Raw genomic sequence first — 12,417 nt, forward strand, 5'->3', positions numbered from 1 at the left:
TGAGTCTGAAGGCCTGAGAACCAGGGGAGCTGATGGTATAAATCCCAGTCTGAGGCCAAAGGCCTGAGAACTGGGGGACGTGGGGGCCACTGACGTAAGTCTTGGCGCCCAAAGGCCCAAAGGGCAGGAGTAGATGGATTTCTCAGCTCAAGAAAAGAAAGAGACAAATCGCTCTTCCTTTGCCCTTTTTTGATTCTATTCAGACCCTTAATGGATTGGATCATTCCTGCCTATGTTAGTAAGGGTAGATCTTCTTTACTCAGTATACTAATTTAAATGCTAATATCTTCCAGAAATATCTTCACAGACACACCAGAAATTATTCTTTACCAGCCTATCTGGGATCCCTTAGCACAGTCAAGTTGACACACAAAATTAACCATTGTAAGTACATATTTGGGGGCAGGGTTATATTGGAAATCTCTGTATTTTCCACTCAATTTTGCTGTGAATGTAAAACTGCTCTAAAAAGTCTATTAATCAAAAACAAAAACAAAAAACAAACGCACACAAAAATAGCACCAGAGCAAAGACATTAGCCTCCAAGCTCCAGGGGGGAGACAGATTCTGTAGTTTAAAAACAAAACAAAACAAAATCCCACAAAGATGTATCAGAATCTGTGATTGCTCCTATATATTATCTAAAATGTACAGTTGTCAGCAAAAAAGAGACAAGAATACAAGGAGGCAGGAACCTGTGACTCAGAAAAATTGACTCTAGGGAATTCCCTGGCGGTCCAGTGGTTAGGACCCCGTGCTTTCACTGCTGAGGGCCTGGGTTCAATTCCTGGTCAGGGAACTAAAATCCCGCAAGCCGAGCAGCACAGCCAAAAAAAATAAAGAAATAAAAATAAAGAAAAGAAAAGAAAAAGAAAAAGAACTTGACTGTAAGTGGGCTGGATGTTGGATTTAGCAAAGGCTTCAAAGCAGCTATCATAAATATGTTCAAAGAATTAAAGGAAACTGTTCAAAGAATTAAAAGAAAATATTATGAAAATTACTTAGTAAATAGGAAATCTCAATAGAGAAATATAAACTACTTTTAAAAACCAGCTAAAATGGAAATTCTAGAGTTTTAAAATATAGTAACTGAATGAAAAATATGTTAATGATCACATCAGATTTGAGATGGCAGAAAAGATAGAGATAGCTCAAAAGTAGGTCACTAGAGATGATCCAATCCAAATAACAGAGATAGGAGATATTGAAGAGAAACGAGCAGAGCGTAAGAGATCTGTGGGACAATAGCAGATGTACCAACACTCACGTAATGAGAGCTGCATAAGGAGAGGAGAAAGAATGAGGCAGAAAAGCATCTAAAGAAATAATGACCCCAGAGTTCCCAAATTTGATAAAAATGTTATCCACAGATTCAAAAGTCTCAGTGCCAAGTAAGGTAAGCACAAAGAAAACCATAATTAGACACAAAGTCAAATTGCTGAATGACAAAGAGAAAATCTTAAAAGCAGCAGTGGAAAAACAACTGTACAGGGGAACAACAATAGGATTAATGGTTTATTTTTCATCAGATAAATGAAGGCTAGAAGGCAGTGGAATAATATGTTCAAAATACTGCAATAAAATTCAGCCAAGAATTGTACATCCAGCAGAACTATCCTTCAAAAATGAAGGCGAGATAAAGATATTTCCTGATTAACAAAAACAGGGTTTGTTGGTAGCAGTCGTGCCCTAAAAGAAATACTAAAGGAAGCCATTAGGCTGAAAGAAAATGACAGCAGATGGTAACTCAAATCCACAGAAAGGAATGGAATTGGAACTGATAAGTATGTGGATAAACATACTAGACTGTATACACATACACAAATATTCACCAACTTGTGAATGTGTAAACAAAATGTGATATATCCATATGATAGAAAACTACTCATCAATAAAAAGGAGTAAAGTACTAATTCATGCAACAACATGGATGAACCTCAAAAACAGTATGCTACATGAAAGAATCCAGCCTGAAAAGACTATATATTGTGTGATCACATCATGTATCATGATTATATAACTATATAAATTTACTAAAACCTTAGACTGTATAATTACAATGGGTGAATGTGTGGTATACAAATTATACCTTAATACAGTGGTTAAAAAAAATGTTAGTGCCTGTTCCTGAATGATGTGTATGGAGATAATGTTCATTTTCTTTTTGCTTCTCTGCATTTTCTAGATTGATTACATAAACATCTATTATGTTTGGAATAAAAGACAACATTAGAAGTAAATTTTTAAACAATAACAACTGTACATTTAAAGTTCTTTGAAAATCAAAACTCACCCTCTCTCTCCACACACACATACACTGAACAGAAACCCCAGTAAGCAGTAATCTCCATCAGATTTTAATTTAGCTAAAAACATAGTCTTGCGTTGCACTTGGGAGTTTAATATGATGGTTATTTTAGGTCTCAGGATAAGACTGTTCAGACATAAGCTTTCTTTTCCTACAGAAAATCCATGCATTTCATCAAGAGAATAAAATCAGAACATCATCTGATATGCCATCAAATTATATCTCAGACTTTTTGAGGCTTTTATGAGTGCTGGAAAGAGGACAGGCATGGGCTTTAAGCATGCAATTGTCTATAATTAATTTAGCTAAAGCTGAAATTAGACACTTGTAAAGGCTAGCATATTGCCTTAAATAATTGTTTCCCTTTCTTGCAGATGCTGTTGAGATATATTTTATAAAAAGCATCACTGCATATCAAACAACATTGGGCCCAGAGGATTATGAAACACTGACGACCATTGAAGAATTTTGCAAATGGCTTGTGCAAAATGGGGAAAAACAGGTAAATGTTATCAACTCATAAATGTAATTGCTAGATTGTTTATTAGATTGGGACAGCCTTTTTCATCTCATAATTCAGAAAGTGGAGCTCAGAGAAGGCTCAGGTAAAGCCAGCAATAAAAATAGGGCTGGTGCAGCTTGCAATATTAGTAAAGAAAAAAAAGTATTTTTCTTGTATCTTGAAACATGAGGTCCTTCAAATCCTGGACACATATAATCTCTGGTCCTGTAAATTTAATATTTTAAATCAAAATTGGCTTTTATCTTTGGATATAGCTGATAGTTTCTTTTTCTCTTGATATATTATTTCCTTCTCAGTTTCCGGTCTTCAATTCTTTATTAATCAAACTTTTGTTTTCACATTAAAAAAACAGTTACAGAAAATGCTTTTGATTGCTGACCTTTTACTTAGAAGTCCCATGAGTCTAAACTGTTACTCAAAAACTCAAAAACTTTATGTACTGAGTTCAGCATGAAGGCAGTGAAGACCTTTATTCGTCATGAGATCCCATGTGACTTTGACCTGACCAAGCCAACTTTATTCTTCCTCAGGCATGTGAGAAACAGGTGTGGATCTGACATGGTCTTGTTGGCCATGTGACAACCAGTTTAAGAGTAAGTTTCTAGGCACTTAATAAGTATGAATTTTTTTTCAAGGAATGAAGAAAAAACTTTTTTTATTCCACATTTGAACATTTTTATAAATGATGACATTTTCTTTAGTTCTATTTTAATTGCCACTTGTAGAGGCAAAAAACCTTGTGGTGGTTTGTGACTTTTTTTTTTTTACAGTGGCTGCAATATTTTCTGTTGGTTCCAAAGATTAATGTAAAGCCACAGATTGACCTAATATTTTAATTTAGTTTCCAAGAAAGTACTTGGCCAGAATCTCATAGCTTATCCTTGTTATGTTCTGATACAGTGAACATCTTGACTTTGTGATAAGACACCAGTACCAATGCCTGACAGCTGTCTGCTTCTAACCAAGTGTACCAAGCTCCTAGACAGAGATGCAGAAGTGTCTTGAGTGCCAGGTGGCTCTGAATCTAAACCACAAGCAGGACTGTGGACAGGTCACCTTTACTACTAGGAAACAAGCTCCATGAGGACAAGGGTTTTGTCTGTTTTGTTCACTGCAGTGTCCCTAGTGCCTGAAACAGTAACTGGCACATAGTAGGTACTCAATAACTATTGAGTTACTTTGCTGAATTTTATAACACATTTCCTGTGGGATAATTCCATTTTAAAAGGAGCTTTTTCTCCCAACCTCAAGCCTGAGATGAGACTCTCAGCCTGTTCTAGAGGACCATAACAGAAACTCAGATGATTTGGGAATTGTGTTCCCATGAAATATAACATTTTTTTTCAAACAGAGGTTTAATCTGCCACTGATAAAAAATAAACAGGATCCATTGGCCAGAACTGCCATCTTCCAGTAATTCCTTAAAACGATGAACACAAAGGGAAAGAGGAGAGGCATCCACTATATGTTCTCTAGGCCTTTTAGAAAACATGGAGTTATTTCTTTGGCCACATCCTTGGGGATCTACAGGAAAGGTGACCTTGTATACAGTAAGGGAATGGGCATTGTTCAAAAAGGAATGCCCAGAAATGTTACCATGGTAAAATTGGAAGGGTCTACAATGTTACCCAGCTTGCTGTTGGCATTGTTATAAACAAACAAGGGTAATCCTCTTGCCAAGAGGATTAATGTACATATTGAGCATATTAAGCACTCTAAGGGCCAGGATAAATTCCTGAAATGCATGAAAGAAATGCATGAAAGATCAGAAAAAGAAGGAAGCCAAAGAGAAAGTTACACGGGTTCAACTGAAGAGCCAGCCTGCTCTACCCAGAGAAGCACACTTTGTGAGAACCAGGAGCCTGAGCTACTGGAATCAATCCCAATGAATAGCTAGACTAAATAAGAACAACAGAGAGAAGACTCAAATAAATAAAATCAGAAATGAAAGAAGAAACATTACAACTGATGCCACAGAAATTAAAAGGATTATAAGAGACTACTATGAACAATTACATTCCAACAACTTGGATAACCTAGAAGAAATGGGTAAATTCCTAGAAACATACAACCTGCTAAGACTGAACCATGAAGAAATAGAAAATCTGAATAGAACTTTAACTAGTAAGGAGTTCAAATGTGCCAACAAGAAAAGCCCAAGATCAAATGGCTTCACTGGTGAATTCTATGAAACATTTAAAGAAAAATTAACTCCAGTCCTCCTCAAACTCTTCCCAAAAAATTAAAGAGGAAGGAATGCTTCCAAACTCATTTCATGAGGCCAGCATTACCTCGATACCAAAGCTAGGAAAAGACTACAAGAAAAGAAAACTACAGAACAATATCCTTGATGAATATAGATGCAAAAATTTCAACAAAATACTAGCAAACTGAATTCACCAGCATATTATAATGACCACACACCATGACCAAGTGGAATTTATCCCTAGGATGCAAGAATGGTTCAACACATGAAATACAATCAATGTGATACACTACATTATCAGAATGAAGGATAAAAATCACATGATCATTGCAAGAATACAGAAAAAATGTTTGACAAAATTCAACATCTTTTTATGATAAAAACATTCAACAAACTAGGAATAACAAAGGTCATATATGAAAAGCTCACAGGTAACATCATAATCAGTGATGAAAAATTGAAAGCATTTTTTTCTAAGATCAATAATAGGACAAGGATGCCTACTCTTGCCCACTTCTATTCAATATAGTCCTGGAAGTACTAGCCGGAGCAATTAGGCCAGCAAAAGAAATAAAAGTCATCCAAATTGGAAAGAAAGAAGTGAATTATTTCTATTTGCAGATTATATGATCTTATATTCTTATGTGTAGAAAACCCTAAGGATTTCACACACACACACACACACACACACACACACAGGAACTTTTAGAACTAATAAATCGCAGGATATAAAAAAATTTCAGGATACAAAATCAACATACAAAAATCTGCTGCGTTTATATACACCAACAATGAACAATCTGAAAAAGAAATTAAGAAAACACTCCCATCTACAAAAGTATCAAAAAGAATAAAATACTTAGGAATAAACTTAACCAAGGAGGTGAAAGACTTGTACACTGAAAAAATAGGAAAATCTACTTATATGCATGTCTTCCTATTCTGAAAAATGCAAAGATAATATAGAGTCTTGAGACTCCTAAATTATTGGCAATGTTTCCTGGAAAGCAACAACTGACATCCTTTTTATGTTTGTTCTGACATGCCATATATGAGGATGTTGATTACATGTTCAACCCAGTTCCAAAGAAATGTTCTATTTATAAATGTCAACATAGTTAACACAGGCAGAGGGTGATGTGCCATTCTTGAGGGTGCCAGCAATAACTATACCTCTTCACTCCCTCTAAAGAAAGCACATTGGGAAATCCAATGAGTACAAGCAATGTTGTTCTATAAATAACTTCCAGTGTATACCTAATTTGTCTCTAAATCATATGCTGTATAGTAAGTAGTTAAGAGTGAGAGTTGAGCTGAAAGACAACTGGCCTGGACTTTAAAAAAAAAAATGCCAATATTATGAATGGGCAGAACTGCTACAGATTAAAGAAGACTAAAGGATTGTGAAAACTAAATGCAATATGTGATTCTTCATTGGATATTAGATTTTTAAAGTTATAAAGAACATTATTGGACAATTGGGAAATTTGAATACAGAGCATATATTAATATTATATCAATGTAAAAAATTTTGAGAGTGATAATGTTATTGTAGTTATGTAGGAAAATGTTCTTGTTCTAAGAAGATACATGCTTAAGTATTTAGGGGTAAAGTATCTTAAGCACAACTTATTTTCAACAAAAATATATATGTGTATGTATTTATGTATGTATATAAAAATGTTATCTATTACATATACATATAATTTTTTAAAGAGAAAGCAAATGTTGCAAAATGATAGCCAATTGGTGAATCTAGGTTAAAATATTATGTGTATTCATTCTACTATTCTTTCAGTTTTTCTGAAGGTTTGAAAAGCTCATGGAATACAACCAGCGTGCTCCTTCAGAATTACCAGGTGAATTAAAAATATGTACATATTTTTTTATCCCCTAGGAGGCTTACAGACTGCTAAAGGCTTTATGGAAGTCTCAGTTCATCAGCTATGGTGACTGTAGTAAAAAAGTGGCTGGAACTTTTTATAACATGGGCAGGATCTGCTTTGCCAAAGGAGAGCTCGGAAAGGCAATTCAGCTGGTTTTTTACATTTGCTCCCAGGCCTGTAAGCAAAATGTGAGGGGAGATGTGTGTGTGTGTGTGGTGTGTGTGTGTTTTCCCTTCCCTTCCCTCTCTCTCTCCTTCCTTTTTTTTCTTCCTTCTCTTTTTCTTTTCTTTCTTTTTTTTTTTTTTAAAGTAAAGTGTTCTCTTTTGAAAATTCTTCACATTCTTAGATGTGCTAAGGGAGAATATGACTACAGAAACTTTTGTTGTGTCTGTGCCTGGACCAGAGTTTTAGAAGAGTAATACCCTAATCCTGGAAACTTGGTATGGCATTAGCAGAATCTTGTGAAAGTACCAAAGATTGTGTTGGAATAAGTAACACCTTGTCTAGCCATCATTACCCGAGCACTGATTCCCCTTCCAGGGAGCTCAGACAACCCTAGAAGTTCATTGCCTAGTAGTAGGATGTGGCAAGAGGTGTGACTAACCAGCCAGTTCAGCCAGTCAGTATACTAACAGCCCAAGCTAAAGACTAGGTAAGATCGGTAGTGATGTCTCTACATAAAACCCAAATTAGTTCAATGTCAGACGAAAAGTTGGTAAAGATCAACTGATATTCAAGAGGGCAGAGTCAAAAGCAATCCACACATGGGAATTCCCTGGTGGTCCAGTGGTTAGGACTCTGCGACTTCACTCCAGGGGCCCCAGGTTCAGTCCCTGGTTAGGGAACTATGATCCCGCAAGCTTTGCAATGTGGCAAAAAAAAAAAAAAAAAAGCAATACACACACACACACATATCGGCAGGTGTGGAGATATTTTATATCATTTCAGGTTAACTTAATGTAATAAGTATGAAAATAGTAAATAACAGAAGAAAGGGGACTTCATTTTGAAGATTCAGAGAAAAAGAAAACCTTACGAAAATAAGTTATAAGGATCAGAATAGCTTCTTCAAGGGGAGCATAAACACATGGATGGCAGCTATGTAATGGGATTATAAACCTGTAAGGAGAGAAAACTTTAAAATAAAAGGATGACAATTTGAGGCCAAAAGATGAGATGAGATTAAAATGCTAAGGCTGAATTAAGAAGGAATTTCAGGGAAACAGGGAATTCCCTTGTGGTCCAATGGTTAGGACTCCATGCTTTGACTGTTGGGGCCTGGGTTTGATCCCTGGTCAGGGAACTAAGGTCTCACAAGCCACACAGCATGGCCAAAAAAAAAAAGAAAGAAAGAAAAAGAAAAAAAAGAAGGAATTTATTTCAGGGAAACAAGAAATTTAAAAAATTCAAATCCACATTGAAAATAGGGAAGAGCATCTTAACATGCTGTAATGATGTTGAACAATATTTCCTCAATCTAGAATTGCAAGAGTCAGTAAAAAACAAAACAAAAATGAAACAGAAAACAGAATCCTGAGTCCCACCTCAGACCATCAAATCAGATGTTCTTAGTGTCCAGACGACACTAAGTGTCCAGAATCTGCATTTTTAATACTTCTAGAGGTGTAATATCCTGTCAGTTTTAAGAATCAGTGATTTATATGACAAATTTGAAAAGCTTTCCTATAATGCAGAGGACAAGGAAGAATGTATATAATGAGAAAGTAGCTGATGTGGAGGACAAAGTAGAGATTCAGCCAAAGAATTCTATGTTTTTCTGAAGAGGAACTATAATACTTGGAATAGAAACAGTAATCAAAGAAATCATTGGAGATAACTCTCCTGAAATGAAAAAAGACCCCAGCATATACATTGTAAGGGCTTACCATGTTCCATACAAAGTCAATGAAAGAGGGCCCCATCTGGATTTTACCAGCAATGAATGTTTTTTGTTTTTTTTTTTTTGTTTTTTTTTTTTATTTTTGGCTGTGTTGGGTCTGCGTTTCTGTGCGAGGGCTTTTCTCTAGTTGCGGCAAGTGGGGGCCACTCTTCATCGCAGTGCGCGGGCCTCTCACTATTGCGGCCTCTCTTGTTGCGGAGCACAGGCTCAGTAGTTGTGGCTCACGGGCCTAGTTGCTCCGCGGCATGTGGGATCTTCCCAGACCAGGGCTTGAACCCGTGTGCCTGCATTGGCAGGCAGATTCTCAACCACTGCGCCACCAGGGAAGCCCAACCAGCAATGAATGTTTGATGGCATGTCTACATCCTCCATCTGGAGTAGGGATTCAACATGAATCTTTGTTTGGATGCTGGACATTGTGTATTTTACCTTGTTGGGTGTTGGATATTTTTGTATTTCTGTAAGTATTCTTGAACTTTGTTCTGGAAATCAGTTAAATTACTTTGCTGTAGAATTCAGCTAAATTACATTTTGGTCCTTTTAGGTCCTGCTTTTAAGATTTGTTAGACGGGACTAGGGCTGCATTTAGTCAAGGGCTAATTAATCCCCATTACTGAAGCAAAAGCCTCAGTACCTCTGAGTAGCCCACCCAATGCTCCATGACAATGAGGCTTTCCAGTTTGGCTGATGTGAAGAGGCCACTATACCTGGCCCTGTATAAACACAGGGCACTGTTCCCTCTAGTACGTTCAGATGATTCTTTTCTCAAGCCTTGGGCAGTCTTTACACCTCTGTGTTAATCAGTACTCTGCTGAATACAGTTGTCCCTCGGTATCTGTGGGGGATTGGTTCTAGGACTTCCCACCTGCCCCCCTCACCAACACCAAAGTCTGCAGATGCTCAAGTCCCTAGTATAAAATGTTGTAGTACGGTCGGCTCTCTGTATCTGCAGGTTCCCAGACTGAGGGCCAACTGCACTTGAAGGGGACACACTGCAGATACAGATATTCTTATTCTCTTTCTATGCAGCTGTCTCTCCTGTTACTCTGCCCTGAGAGTCTCCTGAGACTCTCAGCTCCATATCCTCAATTCAGGGCATCTGCTGAGCTCCACTTCCCTGCATCACAGCCTGGAGATGGTCTCAAAGCAGTAATCCGGGGCAATCATAGAGTTTATTTCACTTGCTTTCCCTCTCTCAGGGAGCACTGTCCTTTGTTGCCTAATGTTCATTGTCTTGAAGATCGTTCCAAATATATTTCGTCTACTTTTTCTTTTCTGGTTGTTTCACGTGGAGGGCAAATCTGGTGCCTATAATTCCATCTTGATTGGATAGACAGGTCAGCAATAAAATTTACAATGGAAAACTGCCTAAGAGTAAAGTTATGTAGCATGAGAATGCAATGCAAGTTTGGGACACGTACACTGATTTCATTTATATCTACCCGTTTGATTACAGCTATTTGGAAAATCCTGGTGGAAACCACTGCGGGTTTTAGGTAGGCATGCTGTCAATTTTCAGGCCTGTTACTTTGGTTTTCCACAGCCACATATGGTAGTGGAAGCTTCAGTGAAGTGGAATGATACAGGTACAGCACTAGGGGGACAGAGCCTTCGATTCAGACTCCTTCCTCCTTGGAAGGGAACCTGGAGGAAGTGTAGTAGAGGCATCTGAAATGTAAACCTGTGACATCTCAGTTCCACTGGTGCTCTCCTGAGTCTGGTTTATAATGAAAGTGCTTGTTATTTGACTCTCTTTAAACTGTTATGCTTCTCACCTCGCCTACAGTGTCTGATGATTCAAATCCTCATATATGGACATGAGCACTGTAAAAGCAGAGACACAAAAAACCTCCTTACCCTAATGCAGAGGTAAGTTCTGACCCTGATCATCAACCAGGTCTTCAATGTGGATATATGGATAGCATGGCCTCACCCAGATTCATTCATGTAGGGGTGATTCACCTGTTATTCTTGTTAGTAAGGCAAAATGCCAACCTGTACTATGGATCTGGCCAAACCCTAAACTGGAGGTACCTAGTCAATTTCTAGTAGTCTCTCAGAACCCAATGTTACAGGGGTCAGCTGCAATATTATTTAGTATTTATGTCTCTTTCAATGCTGAGCATTATAACCAAGTCCTACAAGACTGTTTCAGCTAACAGCTTGTGAGAGATACAAATTGGGTTTATAACAAAGCAAGTGAAGGAATTCCCTGGCGGTCCAGTGGTTAGGACTCCATGCTTTCACTGGTGAGAGCCTGGGTTCCATCCCTGGTGGGGGAACTAAGATCCCACAAGCTGGGGGCACAGCCAGAAAAAAAAGTAAGTGAATACATTAAACTTATTTTTCTTGCTAAACATACAAACTCTAAGTCCCCAAACATAAGGCAACTTTTGGGGGGAAACAGTTGTCTCCAAAGTTAAAAATAAAAGAGCCTCTTCAGATTCTTCTTTAAAAATGTTTAGAATTTCAGCCAAAGAAGAGTGTTTTGTGTAGACCTGCCCCCTTCTTGACCCTTGGCATACCATTGCTGTTTGTTCATCTCAGAATGATATTGATCCTGAACTGTTCTCTTTTGTTGAGTGTATACTAAATCCCTAAAACTGAGCTAGATCCTATTCATAAAGTATTTAATTTTTACAAATACCCTACATGATAGCTCTCGTTTGACAGAAGGGGGCCTGATGTTCTATAAAAGAACATGCCTAAATTCACTTAAGTCTTGGAGGTTTGGACCCAAGCAAGTGTGATTCTAAAGGCCATGTGCTTTCCCCTTAGAGCCCTCTGACAAAGAGGGGTGTCATTACGGGGTGAGAGTTAGGACTCTGATTGCATTTCATTGGAGGTGGCTCACAGTTAGTACTTTCTCACTACGCTGGCCGGGGGGCGACAAGATGAGCACAGAGAATACATCAGCCCATCGTGTCCCCATCCACCTCAGTCAGAGCCACACCTACAGGAGGCCCAACAGCAGACTGTCTCCTGTTTGATCTTACCCAGGAGAGAATGTTCTCTAGCCTCTCTCAGTGATGCCCACGGTAGGAGGGTATATGGGGAACTTTGCCCTCTGCCTGCTGGTGTATATGAAAGTATGTTTTCTTAGTCAGTAACCATAACAGTATTAATAATAACTATAAGGTAGAACTTCTTCCAATCCCCTGATATTGTAACATACATATATTATTTCTGATTCGTAAATAACCCTATTCAGTAGGTATTTTTATCTTACATGTTCAGGTAATGAAACTGAGACTCAGAAAGTTTGAATATCTTGTTTAAAATCATCTAGCTGGTGTGGTAAGATTTGAACCCAGGTCTGTCATAGTTCAAAAATACACTGCCTTTCACTACATAATAGGGATTCTGACTTTTGAGGAATTTGAGACTGCATATGGGGACACCTGATCAGCAGGCAAGTCCCCAGAACCTCGTTTTACATATGGGGGAACTGAGGACAGATATGTTCAAGTTGAATTACCCAGGAGGAGGCAGAGCTGGGATGTGAACCCAGGTCTCTCTAACTCCAGAATGTGCTCTCCGTGGGCAATGTAGCTTACTCTCTGAAGGCAGGCTGTCTGGATTTTAAATCAGGCT

General features: G+C 38.0%; 1 protein-coding gene across 1 annotated transcript in view; it reads left to right on the forward strand.

The window, feature by feature from the left end:
- The window catches only part of TTC23L (tetratricopeptide repeat domain 23 like), a 68,012-nt gene that overhangs the window by 39,750 nt on the left and 15,845 nt on the right, over positions 1-12,417 (forward strand). The window contains 3 exon segments of the mRNA XM_061189186.1: positions 2,683-2,810; positions 6,836-6,896; positions 10,610-10,692. Coding sequence (XP_061045169.1) covers positions 2,683-2,706 — 24 coding nt within the window. The 3' untranslated portion in view covers positions 2,707-2,810; positions 6,836-6,896; positions 10,610-10,692.

Source organism: Eubalaena glacialis, chromosome 4 (genome assembly GCF_028564815.1).
Source record: "Eubalaena glacialis isolate mEubGla1 chromosome 4, mEubGla1.1.hap2.+ XY, whole genome shotgun sequence".
NCBI lineage: Eukaryota > Metazoa > Chordata > Mammalia > Artiodactyla > Balaenidae > Eubalaena > Eubalaena glacialis.